Here is a 19,786-nt window from a genome sequence, read left to right on the forward strand (position 1 = left end):
ATGCATGTGTGCATCTGCATGACTTACAAAAACAGAGAGAGTCGACCAGGGAGACAGATAATTTGTCTGTCATTTGTCATTTTATCAGCCACCATCGATCAATCAATCAATGATCATCAATTAAACCAAGTAACAGAGCATGAACACTAACACAGTCAGCTTAACAAAGAATCACAAAACATCACTGACTAATAAAAAATAAACCAGTTATAAACAAGTTGTTTCATTCATGGGCAATTTGTAGTGAACTTCCTCTGTGTTTACCTCAATAAATCAAGAGAGCACTAATATGATTACAATAAAGCCACAAAGACATTACATCAAAACAGGCCTCTCCTTGGCTACAGCTAAACTAGAAAAAAAGTACATTTTTTACAGTTGGAACACAGCAGCTGTCTAAACAGCAATTCTCGAAGTAAGACATTTGCCTACAGTATGAACATAATTTTAGAAAGAAAACCTCAAATTCTTTTCATCACATTGCATTCCTTATAGACACTACTGTTTGTAAGACTTACATTCCTGAAGAGCTATACTTTCTTTGCACTGTCATCAGAAAGTAAAAAGGGAAAACTGCATTTTTGCAATAAGTGCTTACAATGTGTCTTTATTTTATACTGTCTCTGCAGGATCGTAGATTCAGTGATGAAATTGACAAGCTGACAGGGTACAAAACCAAGTCACTCTTGTGCATGCCCATTCACAACAGTGATGGAGAGATAATTGGAGTTGCTCAGGCCATCAACAAGACTTCAAGTGGAGAACTCTTTATTGAGGATGATGAAAAGGTAATTTTATTATTATACTGTAGTTGTAGGCTTGCTACATGCTACCACAATACACTACGATACAATAAAAATGTATCAAATTAGGTTAAGAATATAGTTACATTTTCTTTGGTTGATTCCAATGTGTTGATTCACAACCAGTTAACATACTCTCAGTTATTATTCATTTCATTTTCATCTCTACAAGTGAAAGGTAGACTTCACACAACAACTCCCCACAGAGTTTTGGTTTCTCTGCATCACTTAGCGCTAAGAAGCATAAAACTAAATAATAGCAGATTATTCAGATACTGATTCTTCAAAATTGTATCGCGGCTGCTAAAATAAATATTAACCTTAGGAATACCCTGGTGTTTTCTTTTTTTTCTCATGCCATCATCAGGTAAATTGGTAAAGGTGAGATATCTGCTATTTTGGTTATTAAAACATTCAAATCCATAAAACGTAAGTGTGAGTGAGCTGAGAAGCCTTTTTGAAATTATACAACCCAAAGTAAATGATCTTTTTAGTAATTGTAAAGTATTGATTGTATTGTCTTTAGTATTAGCTTATAGCACTTCCTTATACGTGCCATGATTTTTCAATCATTTTGTTCTCTAAAACTACATCTTAAGTATTAAATTTACCTTAGTTATACTCTGTATGTGTGTGTGTATATATATATATATATATATATATATATATATATATATATATATGCACAGTGGTGAAATGGTAGCACTGCCACCTAACAGCCAGGAGATTTCAGGTTAGCGTCCCTGGCTGGCTGTGGCCTTTCTGTGTGGAGTTTGCACATTCTTCCTATGCTTGCATGGGTTTCCATGGGTTTTCTAGTTCCCTCCCACAGTCCTAAGACATACATGTTAGGTTAATTGGTGACACTCAATTGCTAGAAGGTTTGAGTGTGAATGTGTTGTCAGTATAAGCAGTTTTAAATATTGAATGGATGAAAATGCCAGTCACGTGTTATCTCCCTACTCCCTAATCAAACTTGTCTTTACCATCATGTTAATAGTACTATATCATAAAACAAAAATTGTATTCTAAGTTGTATTAGTAAGTAGTTAGTTAGAAGATTAGAAAAATAACCAATTTGGTCAACCATTGACTGAACAGCGTCACAACATGTGTGAGAATCCTTGTTTGTGTCTCTGTTTGTCCCTGTGTCAAGTCTGAATGCAACAAATATTCATTATTTAAAGGGTTCACCCAGCTCACTTGTCTGATGTGAAGTAATTTTGCCCTTAGAGTGTCAGAGCTCATGTTTCTATTTTGTTCATATATTTCAATCAACAATATTTAATTTTCCTGTGCTGACTGTGCTGTGGTACCATAAAAAATAACAATTATATATAAGTTGTTCAGAATGTCTAATTGGTTAGGACCTTACTGTGTACTAAGTGCCTGTCTTAATTTTGTGTCATAGTTTTATCACATTTAAGTGATTCTGGATCACTGCTTAATGGGCAACAGATCAGTACTCTGTAGTCAGCTTCAGTGTGTGACTATGTAATACCTTTGTGTATTTGAAAAATGTGATTGAAAGAAGTATCTAAATATGATATGTGATAGCAGTAGGTGAGCGTGTTACATCCTGCACTAATCCCAATAATCTTCAATTTCTGAATGATTGTTTAGTTGACTTATTACAATCATTAGAGACGTATGATTAGCAGGTTTTTATCCATTGGTACTTTAATAGATGGTACAGTGGCTCTCTGATTGCAGTTTTGATCTCATAAAGACAAGAAAGGATAAAAGATATAAGCACAATACTGGTTCTTTTATTTTAAAGTTGATTACAGCGTAGCAAATAACTATGTATGTTTTTTCTCTATTAAAGCTCTGTTCCTCATAACAGTTGCAAATTTTGAATATTTCTTTCTTTTTCCTTGTTTTGAGTACATTTCACTCTGCATTACCATCAAACTAATGCTTGGGATGGCTGCAGCTGAATAAGTAATGATGTGCAATGGTAGCATCACAGTAAGGTCCCTGCACAGATGCAGCTCTGCTTTTATGGAAGACACTGTAAAAAAACTGTCTATCCTTGTTTTCAAAGCTTTAAACGGAATTGCAAGATTTTTTTACATGTAATAAAAGAAATGTTCTTCACTAGCTTATAGGATATTTAAACACATTACATGGCTGGTTTTATATCTCAAGCTGCCTTAATAGTGTCTGTTGATTGGAGTTCTGCTGGACGGTAACATGGATGAACCCTACAGTTGTCTTGTCTGATTATGTTCTTTAAATGAATATAGCAATACCTTAATTTAAATTTAAACTGAATTCTTTCTGATATATTTTTTGGCTTTTTTATTTGATTTAGCTTTCCTGTTACTTTGCATAACCGGGTAATGCATTTTACACAAAGTGTATTATTCACAGGTAGAGATTTACTCGAATATTCTCTTAATAACAGGCAATGGGTCCTATGTATGTTCAAGCTGCCAATATGGTTAAAAAAAATATGTGAGAGTTGATTGTCAAATGGCGTTGCCTTCTCACTGCTGTGCTGGGTGCCAACCCCCCCTTTCAAAATGGCTCTTGCAATACTTTAATAACCACTTTCACACACTTCTTCAAGAACAGAGAACACAGTTTCTATTTAGAGACACGGTTTTAATATAGTCTTGCAGGAAATCAAATTCCATTCAAATATGTACAGTTCATCATACTAAACTGATTCTAAACTGCAAAATGTCACAAAACTTATTCTGCATCAAGGGAAAATAAAAAAACGTTAATATCATTTGCAGTTTGTAGCTAGTATGTGGCTAAAGAGTACATGTTTATGCTAAATATGTGTTAATAAATGGTGAATAAGTGTTACTGTATGAATATTCTGATGTAACACCACTGGGAGTGAGATATTGTACAGGATCTAATTAAGTCACGCCTAACTGGCTGGCTTCTCAATGAGTAGCAGATGGTGGGGATAATGGGATGATTACTCTGGCATCCCCCAAAGTACAAGTTTAGGTCCACCAATTGTTTTTATTGAAACCAAATTGAGGAATGTTTTCCTCTTTGACTTGTTTGCAGTTTAATGTACATTGCACTGGGATAAAACTAACTACGTTAAATATTCATCATCATAGGAGTGTGAAGATGTGTGTGTGAATGGGTAAATGTTAGCGATATAGTAAAGCACTTTGTGGAGTAGGGTAGAAAAGCTCACTGTGTGAGTGCAGACCATTTACCATTTAGCATACTGCTTTTCAGATGTGTATTTACTTTAACAAATTGTGATGTACTCAATGTAATCAAGTACAGAATGTGTAGTTTTGAGTGAAGACTAACAACATGGAAATTCTTGCCAATTTAACAATTAACCAAATTTTAAAACACAGATGTCTACATGATGGTACAGAGCATTTGAAACTAATTAAATTAAACTCAATCTTGTGTACTTAGGTCAGCTATATTGTGTATAAAGTAAACACTAAATTAATTCCCAAATTTGAGTTTAACCAAGAGCTAATAGTAATAGTTCCTGCCTTTGAATTAAAATGTTACATACAATCTTACACACACATTACACTGGTGCATTAAATGATGTTATTGCATATTGATTAATCATTAACACAATATTGAAACAATGTGTTGAACATGAGAAAGTTTTTGAATACATTGTGAACACCTCAATTGGCACATGATCAATGTGGTGCAAGGTCTCCTCCCACAGTCCAAAGACATGCATGTTAGGTTAATTGTTGCCTCTGGTTGTGGGTTTGAAAGGTGTTGAATGGATGTTCAGTCATTTAGCAAATGCATTGTAGTTTAACTACAACAAATTGTTGACAAAAACTAAACACAGTCTTTGTCACTTATTACCAAATTCACAGATGAATTCAGTTGTATAAATGTATTTAGATTTATAAATATCATGTTGGCATGCTTAGGAAAGGAAGGAAATAGTTATTTAGGTAGGTATAGGTATTGAGATTTTTGCCACCTTTGTGAAGTGTGTTTAATTAAATTGTTTTCATGGTAATATTTATGTAGCCATTCATGATGTAAATCTACAGTATAATCATGAATTGCTTTGTACAATTTACTCTGGTGTAGTCTTTTCTATTTTGCTGACACATACTAGGAAGTCCAACATGAAATTAGAGAAACTTCAGAGCTCTGTGGTTTTCTTAAGGCTTCACCTTACCTCATGTGCTAAGTTTGCCCAGCCTTTTAAATCAACTAGTAGTTATTCTACTTGTATGTAGACAATTACAGGTTTTATTATTTGATTTACTTCTGCATGCCTCATTTGAAATCCAAGTTGTGAAAAAGTAGGTCATTGAGGTTGGGGGAATTGTGAAGTGTCTCTAAAGCTTTCTCCAGTTACTTTCGTTATTTAATAATATTTTACTGGTCAGTCCACAGGTCTCTAGAAAAAAATGTCTTGTTTGTAATACAACCATGTATAATGGCTTGGGTTTGCCTGTAAGGTAAACAGACAAATCCATAGCCAGATCCTCAGAGTTCAACTCAATAATGAATCGGTTCCTGCTGTGAGTATTGATGGCCACTGTCTTTCTGGAAGATCATTATTAGAAAATTCCATAGGACAGCTGAAAAAGCAATATGTGTGAGCATATTACTCAGCATAATCAGTTTTTCTGTCTAAAAAACTATTGCAGAAGCACTTGATTATGTATAATGACTGAATGAATAGCATAAAATGAATTTAATCATTAGCATGTCAGAGTAATATTTCATATAACTTCATAATTAAAATTGTATGTGATTCAGTGATTTAATTAGCACTTATTAGTCTACCCTATCATAATATGTACATCAGTGTGACATATTAGCACAGAAGGATTCTGTTATACTATAATTTGCTTTTCAGTTGTTAAAAACTAAAGCCAAATTATTTATTTCTATTGTGGTCCAAAAATACATGAGACAACATAAAACACAACTAGAAAACTGCTTAAACTCACACTCAGCTGAAGAGTATCAAATCTTCTGTTTTCAGCTCTTTCTAGATCTGCTTTACAGAGTCTTGAGGACTTTTGACTAGGTGTAAATCAACATTCTTTCCCATTCCACAATTGTATGTACATCTTCTCTCAGTGTTTGAGTTTATGTTGTTGAAGTCTCTCTTTATTTTACACACTACAGCCTTGCTGTAACCAACATGCAATTCAAATTTAGCTGGCTAAGCTACTTTTTAAAACACAGTGGGAAATTAAAGAGAAGATCCCCAACTGTCAAGCGAAGGTACAGCAATCAGAGCAGCGTTTCTTGACCTTTTCTAGCCTGTGATGTCATTTTAAGTTTACGGTTATCTTGACTCTAGCAAGTAAGTTTTTTCGAGTAGTCATGTGAATTTGTTTCTCAAACGTAAGAACGCAGAGGGACAAACAGTAATTTGTATAGTATATCAGCACTTTCTTCCAACTGAACATAATGTCACCCTTAATGTGCGCCTTAACTCAAGCTTTTAAAACTGAACTGCATACAAAATATTTCTAAGTAAACCCTAATTAGTAGCTTTTTTACCACTCACCATAGGACAGTGTTCTTCACATGTTAATTTGTGGATGATAAATAACTGATGAACTATCTTTTCTGAAAGGTAAAATCAATATACCTGTATCAGCAGCCACAGCTGAGTAACTTTCCATTCATGTATTGTTGTAATGTCCTCACCCTCAGGTCACATTGGAGGCTGGTAAATATCAGGGGTTTGTTGTACTGATTGTGTTGTTTACACAGCAGCCTGATGCTGAAGATAGATAAATAAACAAAGAGACAATTAGTAAGGAAGACCACAACCTAAATTCTATTGATTCCACATTATAGGTGCTGCCAGATAAGGCTACGCTGTGTGGTAGCTGTATAGAATTGAACCTCTGTATTCACAACCCAGCTGTCTTACCTATTTAGAGCATACAGTCTCATCTAGCTTTCCACAACTACTGTAGAGTGTGCTTGCATATTGGTGTTCATTATGAATTATCAGGGGTGGGGAAGAAAGAAATGTAGTTCAATCCCAAACTAGTTAGACATTGATTTAATTTCAGGATGCATATTAACTATAGTGATTAGGCCACATTAGGTGATTACATTATTTATGTGAGGAAAACATGAGCAAAATAATTACCTAATATTATTAGCCCAAGGCACAGTAAGTCCGATTATTCAGTCAAAAAGTAAAATGTCAGTTTAAATAATTTATTTGGTTATTTGTTGAGTAATAATGCCAATGAATGGCCATTTGTTATTTGTTCTGATTCCAGAGCTTTTACTCTTTACTCTCACTTTGTTGCTCTGTTTCTTGCAAATTGCTTTAATTTAATTTGAGCCAGTTCTACAGTATAGAACTACAACAATTTTAAATCCTTTATTGTTTACTTTATTCGTTACAACCAACCACTAGTTTTCTTTTTCACTGCCTTTCCTGACTCATTGCTGTGCTTCTTTGTACATTACTATTCTCTGTAGATAAATTCAATAGCATATTTAATTATATTATATAATATATTGGCAAGTCACCTGTGTGCTAGATACAAACAAAACTGGGTGGCGCTTAACAGTGCTAGTGCTACTAGTTGAACAAATTTTACAATAAACATATTTTAAAAGATGTGATATGTACATAATTTAATGAACATGCCTCGTTGCATTAAAAATAAAACTTCTAATCTTTGTTGTAGTTTTCTGGGTTGCTCAAAACATAGGTTGTACTTTATATAGTAGCAGTAATCTGGGACCATTTTGACAGATAACACTGCTTTTTTCTGTATGTACCTCATTAATAAAAGACTGCAAATGTTATAAGTATTCAATATGTTTACAGGTGCTGCAAATGTACCTGCCTTTTTGTGGTATTGCAATCTCAAATGCTCAACTCTTCGCCGCCTCAAGGAAGGAGTATGACAGAAGTCGGGTAAGGACCACTGGGCCAACCAGGGTAATAACCCCTCCATGCTTAGGATCAGCATTACTTCCTCCCTCCAATGCTGACTCTGAAGCTAAGTATTGATCAGAAGCAGCCCACTTGCTGTGATTGCAGTAGGCATTCCAGAGCAGCATGCAGTTTTGCATGGACATTTCTTCCATGTACATAGAGGGGAATAGGTTTTATCTAGACATGGGGCTGGTCCATGAGCTAAATCTCTTAGGGAATGTTACATGATGCACTAACTCATGTCACACATTGATCTGAAATGGAATAGAACATAATAAGAATGCAGTTCAGTGAATAGAGGAGAGAAATGAGAGCTCCCTTTACACCATGTGAATTTTATGTGCTGGTGTATTAAATTGGATTGGCACAGCCTTAGATAAAAGGGCCTAATTTACTTTTATTAGAAAAACTAATCATTTTATATTGTCCTGTTGGTTTATAGTTTAAGGATGATAATAATAATAATCATGTTAGAGCAGCAGAGTAAGGCCGAACTTTGTTTAAAGGATCTGTGCTCATAATGACACATTTATTATTTAGTGGGTTTTACAGTAGCATGTGGTTCAGATTGTTGGGAATAATGCCAGCGGTATCTTTTCTGTTGCTGATGTTCAGGCACTTTTAGAGGTAGTCAATGACCTGTTTGAAGAGCAGACTGACCTGGAGAAGATTGTTAGGAAGATCATGCACCGTGCCCAGACACTGTTAAAATGCGAGCGGTGCTCTGTTCAATTGCTGGAGGACATTGAGTCACCGGTACTGTTTTTCTATCTGTGCATGTCTATCTGTACATTTGTGCATCTGAATATCTGTTCATGTATTTTTTCCAACTGACAATATTTTTTGTTTAAAACCTCACAGGTGGTGAAATTTACTAAGTCATTTGAGCTACTATCCCCTAAGTGTAGTGCAGACACTGAAAACAGGTACGTATGGTGGTCCACCCCTAAAATCTGCTGTAGTCTTCAAACACATCTGGCCAAAATTATTTTATCTCCACCTTTGTTTGCCCTGGCCACCACAGCACCTGAAACTTCCACACATAGCCTTGTTTAAATCTGGAAAGCTTCCATCAAGGACAAAAAAATATAGGGAAGTATAAGAATTGAATATTCTGTAGTGCTGTGGGAGTAATATGCTGATTCTGAATAGAATTTATACTGGAGGAGTCCTGCTTAATTGGGTTTCTCTCTACTGCTAGGCATGGCTGAGTGGAGAAAGAGAGGCTTAATATTGTGTGGGATGTTTATGGATAAAAACCCGGAGCTGAAAGGAAGACATATTATCCTCCAAGTGCTGTAATTGTTTTAACAGTCACTTTAAGGCAGCAGTAATAACCACAACAGTTAAAAATAAATAAATACACAAATAAAGCAAGAAATAAAAATAGTAAGAAATCAGTAGTAATGAAACAAATGTAAGTTTGCTTGACTGCCTAATTAAGACATTCTGACTTCCTTCTGATTTGTCATATAAAATAGCCATTATCTGATATTTTAAATCAAGCTAAAATGATGAAGTACAGTATCCTTATTATGGCACTACTTTTCCTAGAGGTTGTGAATAACAGGATATATGCTTGTAATTAGGTACAAAAATTTGATTTTAAAAAGGTGAGTGTACTCTAGGTTTTTCTAATGTGCCTCACAATTGCCAGACACCCCCAATGGGAGGATAATGTACAGTGACCCTATGATAGCTAAATGGCAATCATGAGACAAAAAAGAGAGAATGAAGATGGAACAAGCGCAAGAAAGACACTTTGTCTATCAATCTTTATTCTAATCTTAAAAGACAAAATGAGCCATACTAAACATTTACAGTACATTGCTGTGTTTGAACGCACTGCAATAAATGTGAATGGGAAGCCTTAGCAGTGATGCAGGTGTTTCTGTGGCAGAGTGTGGGGGTGTTTGGAAAGGAAGGCAATCACACAATTAACTTTTCATTACTTCATAGGCTGCAGGAGAAGCTTACTTATATTTGCTGTATGAGAACTTCATTAAATGCAAGTCAACGTAAAAGAGGGTCCACAAGGAGAACTAACGATTGGCGCTTTGCAAGCTTGCAGTTTAAGTGTAAATGAAAAACAAAACATTTTAACTTGAATACAATATAAAAGCACATTTTTATTTTCATTATAACAAACCTATCAGCTATAGTGTGTTAGTTTTTTTTTTCCAGAATCAAACCTCTGCTGAAAGAAAGCACATGGACAACTTTGGTTCAGTGCTGTTTCTGCTTTTACTTTTTTAGTGCTATTCTTTATCTTTTGTCATTTGCCCTTTCATTTTTTAACCTTAGTTTCAAAGACAGCATGGAGAAATCATCTTACTCAGACTGGCTCATCAACAACAGTATTGCAGAGCTGGTAGCATCCACAGGACTACCTGTAAACATTAGTGATGCCTATCAGGATCCTCGCTTTGATGCTGAGGTAAACCCACAGTTAAATTCCCTTAAAATTTGATGTCACTGAAATGTTATTGTAGCAAAATTAATAGAAGAAAGTGAATTAAATTGGTTTAAGAAATTTCTGTCAGCTACCTGTTATTATGTATCTATAATTTTGACATACAAATTGCTTGCTTTTGAAGACATGTCGTTGCTTATACCAGAGGCATCTTCAGTTCAAGCGGCTGGTGTTAAGTTTCAAACATTTTAAACCTCTATGGGGTGTTTACACTTGGTCATGTATGAGTCAGTGAGGTCATGTGTATTCATTGTTTGCTAACAGGATATAACTTGGGAAGTATATCAGGCTGGCATGAGGTATGCAGTTTGCTGAAAAGACAGATGGTTTAAAAGGTAAATTAGGGAAACATCAGTGTCAGTTTATAACATCTGTCTCTGAGCTGTTTATTAGTTTAGGGTGGCTGTCTTTGCGTTCCATTTAAGATGATTTTGTATCACTGAACACCATGTCTCATTTACAAATCAAATATGAACTCATTGATCTCAGTATGTGTGAATGAGATTAAATGGCCGCCAGTCAGTAGTACTGATGATGCCTCTTGGAAATGTCTTCAAGGACAAACATAAAGTGTAGAATGCCACACTGGATTGTGACTTTTAAGTAAATACTTCTCCCTTTCAAAGGTTTGTTACAGTTTGTATATTTCACTTTTGCAATGCTCTTCTATAGGAGACAAAGCTTGTATGCAAAGTTATACTGTAGTGCTGAAAATATAATTTAATATTGGAGCACATTGTGTTATTTTTAATATTGTAATACTAATGCTGAGACAATATCATACCTTACATTAAGAATATAAAATATGTCTTAAATGCATCAGCATTGGATGCTTTAGTAATAAAAAATACAGTGCAAATTATATTGAAAAGTAGCAGATTTAAAAAACACAAAAAATCAGACAAACAGTTAATTCATTAATTAATTTCATATCTTGTCAAGAAAATAGTGACCATATCTATCACAATTACCTGGAGTCAAAGGTTAGGTGTTTAAATTGCTTGTTTTGTCATATGGAAACACATTTATACTTAAATGAATAGCATACATTTCATATACTGACATACACAGACATATACATGAAACCGCAGTTTTTTTATGATGAATAATGATAAACCTTATTTGTTGCTAGTTTACACTTCCACTCTTTTCAGGCAGATCAGTTCTCAGACTTCCACATCCGCTCTGTGCTTTGTGTTCCTATATGGAACAGCAACCACCAAATCATTGGTAAGTAAACTATGTAAAATAAATCCTTAGTATTTGCCTGCTCTGTGCAGGCAAATACTCCCTGTTTCTGTCCACATGTATCTATGACAAAGTTATATTGTATATTCAGTATTAACATAATGTACAAGCATTCATAATGTAGGTTTCCTTTTCTTTAATTTTTGTTGCATAGTAAAAAAACAGAGGAGAGAGGAGTTTGAGCACATATTCAGCTGAAGCTGCGTATTGTATCTGTGACGGAAATCATGCTGTACATTTACTCCACGCTTAGCAGTGGTGTTCCATACTTATGGCTGTGCTTTTTGTTTGTGAATCAGCCCCAGGGCAACACCACATCGGCGCTTTGATAAATTGTTGATCTCTCGTCTGGTTTTGGTGCTGGATATTTACAGGGAGGAGCAACAATATCAGCTAATATCACTTTACTAAGATCTGATCGTCAGTTTTTTTTTAAGTGGAAAATTATTAGCATGTCTATCATTTTCTGTGTGTGTGTTTGTGATGTCCATGTATATTCACATTTTTGCCTAGGTGTACATTTGTACATTTCTCAGGGAGGGGAGAACAGATAGAATGAGGGGAGAAAGAAACGCAGTATGTGTGGGTGGTACCTGAGGATGTGGAGTGAAAAAACATTATACAAACAAAGCAGCAGGAGATGAAATTCTCAAGTCAAGGTTACATTTAGCAAGAAAATGAATGTTCATGTGTCATCTGCCGAGGTTGCCTCTAACTTCTTCATTATCTAACCACAAGAAGTACTGTTGTGACTAATGATGTTTATTGTCAAATAAATTTTAGCAATATTTGATGAAATTTAGCTTTAATAAATATAGATGGTACTGCTTTTTCTGAATTATTCATGTTTTCAATACCTATAAAGATTAGAGTATAAAGAAATGTTGGATTGGCTACCCTAATAGTAAAACTGAATTGACATTTAGTTTACTGTACTGTATATACTGTAGTTCATAAATTACAACATCGTTGCTGTAAAGTTCATGTTTATAGTTGAACCATTGTTAGACTATAAACGCACTTCCCCTGCAATAGGGCATGATTTTATGTACAGAAGGACTGCTGGGTATATGTCATATTATCTTGTAGTGTGTGGGATTTGGATCTCTCACCTGTTTACACAGCATTAAACCAGCATTTGTACATTTGAATGTGTTCATATAGCTACGTGTGCGCTTAGAACCTGTCTAGGGTGCAGCTGGGATACAAAGGTTCAAATGATTGATGGATGGGGAGTGAGGGAAACCTGACTCGGGCTGCATTTAACAGTATTTGTTTTTGTTGAAGCTCTTTTTGTAGTTTTCAATTAATATATAATAATTTACCATAATTAATTTACTAAAAATAAATATTTTAATTAATTAATCTTTTTATATTTTAATATAATATTTAAAAGTATGCACTGCAGGGCATTATTCCTCCCCCCAAAAATAGGACAGTCTTAACTGGTAATCAGACTAATATAAAGTCTCTCCATAATACAATTAAAGCAAGAGCAAGTTAAAGGATGTGTTGCATTCTACATTTCCTCAGTAAACAGCTCAGTTTACTTCAGTTTAAATACTGTAACACAATAGGAAAATTATCATGAAATCAGCAACTATTACTTATCCCTGTCCTCCCTTGTCTGCTGCTGACGGGGACTCTCTGCCAACAGCTACAGGGTCCTGCTTTGTTTAGAAGTATGACTGTCTCAGTGTCCACCAGAACCTGTTGCACATTAGGTTAGAAGTAGTGCATAAAGTGCAGCACATCCAGCTTTTTACAACTGCCAGCTTTAGGTAAATGTAAACTAACGTGTCTTAGCAGTTAGCGATTAACCAACAAGCTTGCTGGGGCAAACACTTGACAGTGGATGGGGAACGATGGTTACGTATTGTAACCCTAGCTTTTATGATTATCCTGTGCAGCCCTCTGGCTGTAGCATAGCGAGTGTGCCAAAAGTTGCTGCTTTATTGCTCTCATGGTGTGCTCAATTATGTCCGCAGTTGCACTGTAAAAAAGCAGCAATTCTAGCACTTCTTCGGTCAAATTGACCTTTTTTCCCTAAGCCAGCAAGAGGTACTAGTGCGGCCCAAAAAGCCAGAGGGCTGGGCATCATAGTCATAGGGTTACAATACGTAATCATCGTTCTATTTCCTATGTTGCTTGCCCTCTGGCTGTAGCATAATGAATCACATGCTACAGCAAGATGTAGTTCATTCCTCACTAGTGCCATACAACAGCTTGGAGCATAAAAAACAGAACCCTGCTTCACAGCTGGACTGACCCGAACTGTGAAAAGCACAAGGGTCGTGGAGGTCACAGCCGTGAATTCACTGGCAGACAGTGGAAGAGCAGATAGACAAAAGGGGGGTGCCCAGCACTCGATGAGTCTGCTGAGGGCCTGGGGACCAGGATAGAGAGAAAAGACAAAATAACCGCCACCAGAGTGTGCGCTCTGGGGATAAAAACACTGAACTACAGAGCGGGGTCGTGAAACATCTGAACGCTAGAACTGGATGAAAGAGCAAGCAGAGGAAAATGATTCCGCCAGGAAGATGTCCTTCACTGACACCCCTCTGAGCAGCACCGCAGAAGAAGCGATTCGTCTTGCAAAGTGTGCACGGTAGATCAATATTCCTTAAATATGGTTTCAAACAGCCAGTGGGCCAGGCTCTGAGCAAAAGAGGGAGTCCCACAGAGTCCTCCCTGTACTGCACAAAAAAGCACTCGTAACACCATATAGCGGATATGAGTTTCACATAGTAGGATAAGGCACGCACTGGGCACAGTAGATGAGAGGAGGCATGCTCCTCAGAAATGTCAGGGGGCGTGCAGAAACTTTCCAGGGCTATGACTCTCGACCTGATAGAACTGGTCATAAGAATTCGATCGGAGAACAGCCAGACTGCGGTCTCTGCAGATTTAGTGACACTACGGTGAAACTGAAAGGAGAGAGAGGTCACTCACTCTATTAGAGAGAGCAGAGAGTGCAGCATAGAGGTAAGGGCCAAGAGAAGGCCTGTCTTCCATGACAGGAGGCTGAGGGGGACCTGGTCCAGTGGCTCAAACGGGGGTGCTGCCAAGGCACGGAGGGCCAGAGAAACATCCCAAGGAGCGGCCAGGGGACATGAAAGAGGACGTTCATCATCCCACACTGCTTAAGAAAAGTTTCAGAAGGGGATGACTAAAAACAGACTTGTCTGTGAATCCCTCGTGGCATGAGGAGATCGCTGCAGCGTAAGTCTTCACCGTGCTAAAGGATAAGCCCCTGTCCACAAGGGACTGAAGAAAGGACAGAAACCACTTGGCCACTTGGCCCCACCCAGGGCGAAAAGCCTTGGTCAGCTAGGCCCACCCTCTCAGGGGCCAGACCTGGGGGGCTGTCGATCATATGGTTGGCCTGAGACAGCACGTCCACATGCCATTGGAGCTCCCAGGGCAGGCCTGCCAGCATCTGGCAGAGAGCCAGAAACCATGGTGCCCCTACTCACCTCTGGGATACAAGGATGAATGTGAGACCCTCTTCTCTCATGTGGTCCAGCAACTAGGGAATCAGTGGAACAGGCAGAAAGAAACCAGCGCTGCAGCTGTCTCATATGTAAAACCTTCATGTGAGCCGCAGCCATCATGCCCAGCAGTGCAGCAAAGAGTCAGTCGGTGAAGTATGGCAAGCATGATTGGCACATCCACCTCCATGCCCAATTTAGCATGAATTCCAGACATGATAAATGAGCCACCAGATCCACCATCTGCAGGAGAGCTTACTCCCGGGATGGAGCGAGGAGAAGGAGATCGTCTAAGTAGAAATGCAGTCTCACACCAGCAGTGTGGTACTATACGTCCAGGAAAGACAAATACAAAAACTTCCTGTGTTGTATGGCAATTGGAAAGTGAAAATAGCTGTCCTTTAGGTCAACAGAGAACAGCCAGTCTACCGGAGGACCGCGGCTGTCATTAACAAATATGGAAACGGTGGACCACCATGAACTAATTTAATAGTGAGAGATCCAAAATTGGTCTCATTTCCCCAGACCTTTTGGGGACCAGGAAGTACCGGAAGTAATAACCTTGGTTGTCCTCTCCCGGAGGGACCATGCTGATGGCTCCTTTCACCAGGAGATCGGACAGCTCTGTTGAGCAGCACGGTAGAGCACCAAGATGGGATGCAGAAGGCTACAGGATCAAAGTGTCCCTGAGCGAGGCTAGGCCTACCCACCAGGTGTGTCCCTGAGTGACACTCAGCGCCAGCTAACTGGGCACCCGCAGCAGCCCCCTGCTCCACCCAGGGGTATGGGTCATATACAGAGAAAGAATTTTATTGTAACATGTATGTGCAATATGTATATATGCTCATTGACAATAAAGGTTGTTGTTCTGTAGGTGCTGTCATCTGGGCTGAGGATGAAAGCCGAGTTTCCAGGATCCCCATGAAGCTCGGTAGGGAGGTTGCAAACTGGAGAGAATAACCCTTCCATATTATTCAGTCCATCCATTTGACCAACACATACAGCTGCCCTCACTTATCATAACATTCCAACAAGAGGTGTGACGGCGAACAATGTTCGTCTGCCGCTCTGGTTGCAAGCCAACATTTGGCCCTCTCTGCGGTTGCTTGGAGAAAAGAAGCCTGAGCAGACCATGGGGGGCCCTCCACAAAAGGGACAGGACACAGAGAAGACGGGAGGGAATGGCTGTCCATTGGGGGAGCCCCTGCTTTAGCTAGCCCAGGAGAAAGTCTGTTGCATAGAGTGAACTAGTTGGCTCATACAGTTAGCATGGTAGTTAACAATGAGCAGCTGTTATGGGTGGGAGGCACTGGAGAAGCAGACACTGCTGGGTGTGAAAATGCAGGGGTATTTTGGTTGCAGGAAAACTATTGCAAAAACAAGCAGAACAACATTTAGAAAAATAATCAGTCTGTTCACACATGTGCCCCCCAACCTGTCAAAATCTCCTCAGCTTCCAGGGACACTCCAACTGGAGGGCAAGACCATGAACAAGCCAGCTTGCAAGGCTTGGTTTGCTGGCCATGTGATGTCGCCACCTGCTGGTTAAGGGGAGGAAGTGGAGGAGCGGGCTGCCCTGGAGTGCCACGTGAAGTTGCCCCCACTGACGAGGTGGGGCACCGGTGCTTATGTAAACTGTCCTGGCAGTCACACTAGTGACCGGGGTGGTGCCCGGGGTGGTGACTCCATGACATTGCGGCCAATTTTCTCCCCTTCTAACACTGTCTCCATCTCCTTGAGGAGGTGCTGAAAATGGTGGCCAAACAGACCATGGGGGCTGATAAGTCCCTCATGCATATCCTTTCTGATGGCCTCTGGGATGGGAGAGAGATGAAGCCAGACATTCCTGGCAATCATCGTTTGAAGAGGTTGGCGAGGCTCGGTTCCTGAGTCGGGACCGGCAGAAAGCCGTCGTTGGTGAGAACCGCAGATCCTTTTGCCGCCTTCTTTGTTAATTATGCTACAGCTTACAGCCTACAGCCAATCTACACCCAGTCCCTGGCCAGTCTCGCAGTCCCTGCTGCTGAAAAACACCCCCACAATGTGATGCTTCCACCACCATGCTTCACTGTAGAGATGGTGTTGGGCAAATGAAGAGCAGTGCCTGGTTTTCTCGAGACATTTCATTAGAATTGAGGCCAAAAAGTAAATCTTGGTGAAGACGATACAATCTTGTCCTTCACAGTGTGAGAGTCTTTCAGGTGCTTTTTTTTTTGCAAACTCTAAGCGGGCTTTCATGTATTTGTCATTCTAGAACTTTTCCCCAGCACAGGATCTCTCAGAGCTCAGACAGTGACCATGTAGTTCTAGGGCCCATCTCCATTGATTGCTCAGTTTGGCCAGCCGACCAGCTGGTCGTGGAGTCCTGGTTGTGCCAAACTTCCTTTTGAGAATTATGGAGGCCACTGTGCTCTTGGTAACCTGTGGTGCAGCAGATTTTTTTTGTATCCTTCCGTAGATCTGTGCTTTGCAATATTCCTGTTTCCGAGCTCTGCAGGCAGTCCCTTTGACCTCATAGCTTTTGTTCTGATACAGTATGCACTGTTAGCAGTGAGGCCTTCTATAGAGATGTGCGTGCCTTTCCAAATCATGTCCAATCAATTTAATTTACCACAGATAGACTCCAATCTGATATTTTAGTTTTTCATTTTAATAAATTTACAGACATTTCTAAAAAACAAAATTCACATTATGGAGTACTGAGTGTAGATTAATTAGAAAAAAAGAAAAAAGAATTGTAGTCTGCAACATAAGAAAATTGAAAATGTGAGGAGGGGTTTGAATACTTCCTGTATGTACTATCTGTATGTGTGTGGTATTTTGTGATCAAAAATAACACAATGACAATATGTTGCAGCTAAAGGTTATGTGATGGCCACAGGGCTCTTAGCAGCCATTAAATTAGCTCAAGCTTGGGACCACCTATGCTGCAACCTTTCACAAATTACATGACAATTACAGAAAGAGAGTAACATTTGATCTTAGAAGATCCAGCTCTCTAATTTTAACCTAATAACACCACAATTAACATCATTCTTAGTTACTATACTAACCTTTTCGGAGATGTTCAGGTGTACTTTGAAATTTAAATGCATACCTGAAAATGGCAGATTTGTTTAAGCACAGTTAAATTACAATGGTAATGTATTAAGTAATTGCATTTTAGCATAATTTCTTATGCCAGTCTATATATTGTGTTTTTGGTTTATCAACAAAATGTTTTCTGTTTTAATGAGATGGTCAAAGAAGCCATTTAAACAGAAAGCACGGCATTACATTTACATTGCATTTACATCATTGCATTTACATCATTGCGGACAATAAGTTTCCCTTTCAAAAATGTTGATTGAATGCCCTAAGATTTTATTCCCCTTATTTTATACAACTACGTTTCAGACATATGCAGTACGGGGCTCTATGGGTTACTACTAATGACCTAATTTAGTTTGAGACTTTTATAAGAAAATTAGAACTTATATGACCGTGGTGTTTCTTTATATATCTGCTATGTATGGGAAAAGATGTTGTGCCTCTGCTTACATTCCATCAATAATGCATGCTCTTCACTGACATGAATTGTGTGGGTTTGATGCTATGTTAATTAAAGGCAGGCTGTATGAACTAGACCCTCGCCATTATTAAGCTTATTCTATTGCTGTGAAATTTTTTCTGCATGGATTAAATGACCTTGTGTAACAGGTGTAGCTCAAGTGCTGAACAGGCTCGATGGAAAACCATTTGATGATGCAGATCAGCGTCTTTTCGAGGTATTACAGGTTTTATATTTTTTCTACATAAAGCTTGTATTGTATACGGTGTAATAAAACTTTTGCATTTGAATGTTTCTCCTTTTATTCTGTTCTTAGGCATTTGTGATCTTTTGTGGACTGGGCATCAACAACACCATCATGTATGACCAGGTGAAGAAGTCTTGGGCCAAACAATCTGTGGCTTTAGACGTAAGAATACAACATTTGATTTGATATTACATTTTGAAAACAGAAAAATGCAATTTCCTCCACATTATTAGGAATAAATCTTTTTATCCGCTTACATTACTACTCTATGACAACTGTAATTCCTTTTCAGTCTTTACTCAAGTCGATTCTGCACTACTCCTGTTTTTAACTTCAGTTTCCTTTTGTCATATCTCTTTGCTTATTGTGCTTATGTTAGCTTCATGCCCTGGCCCAGATGGTGTCCTGTGCATATTCTCTGCTCTTTTATTTCATTAGCAATAATAGTGTCTTTATTTTCCTTTCCAGTCAATGTATACTGTATGCCGAAACATTTACCCTGAAAAAACAGCAATCAATGACTGCTGTATGGCTAATTCATGACATGTTCTTTATGCTTGACATATTTTTAGTCTCATATTTTAGCATGAATGTACAGGTGAAGAAATTGCTGATCTCTCTTTGTAGATAACCTTCTCACAAAGGTTTTATTGAAAATTAATGAGAGGCAGTGAAAAGCAATCCCTCATCTGCCCTGCAGTATGTAGCCATTCAGCACAACGTTCTTAGATTACAATAGGGAGCTTTCAGGTGCATTATAGTAGTTAGCACCACTCTGTTTCAAGATAGAAGTACAGAACAGAGAGAGGGAGCAATTAAAGAGACACTGAATGAACTAATATGCAGATACTACATTGCTTCTGGCAGCACTGAATAAACATGAGCATTTATGATCAAATAAGCAACAGCAGGTCTGTGCAAAGTATTTCTCTTAGGAAATGAAGAGAACATGGTGATGCAATCAGGGCTGACATTGGTGCTCTTGTTTAATCTGTTCTAGAGGCAAGTGTTAACTTCCTCATCTGGAAGATCCACTGAAATGCATTAATACAAATGGGCAGTATTTT

At 38.2% G+C, this 19,786-nt stretch overlaps 1 protein-coding gene across 3 annotated transcripts in view; it reads left to right on the forward strand.

Annotated features, from left to right (window-relative positions):
• pde11a (phosphodiesterase 11a) overlaps positions 1–19,786 on the forward strand; it is a 67,156-nt gene that overhangs the window by 32,870 nt on the left and 14,500 nt on the right. For all 3 annotated transcript variants that reach the window (XM_067517325.1, XM_067517324.1, XM_067517323.1), the window contains 8 exons: positions 630–788; positions 7,600–7,689; positions 8,326–8,466; positions 8,572–8,636; positions 10,015–10,147; positions 11,338–11,413; positions 18,622–18,689; positions 18,789–18,881. In XM_067517325.1, coding sequence (XP_067373426.1) covers positions 693–788; positions 7,600–7,689; positions 8,326–8,466; positions 8,572–8,636; positions 10,015–10,147; positions 11,338–11,413; positions 18,622–18,689; positions 18,789–18,881 — 762 coding nt within the window. In that variant the 5' untranslated portion in view covers positions 630–692. The remainder of the gene's footprint in view (positions 1–629; positions 789–7,599; positions 7,690–8,325; positions 8,467–8,571; positions 8,637–10,014; positions 10,148–11,337; positions 11,414–18,621; positions 18,690–18,788; positions 18,882–19,786) is intronic.

Source organism: Channa argus, chromosome 9 (genome assembly GCF_033026475.1).
Source record: "Channa argus isolate prfri chromosome 9, Channa argus male v1.0, whole genome shotgun sequence".
NCBI lineage: Eukaryota > Metazoa > Chordata > Actinopteri > Anabantiformes > Channidae > Channa > Channa argus.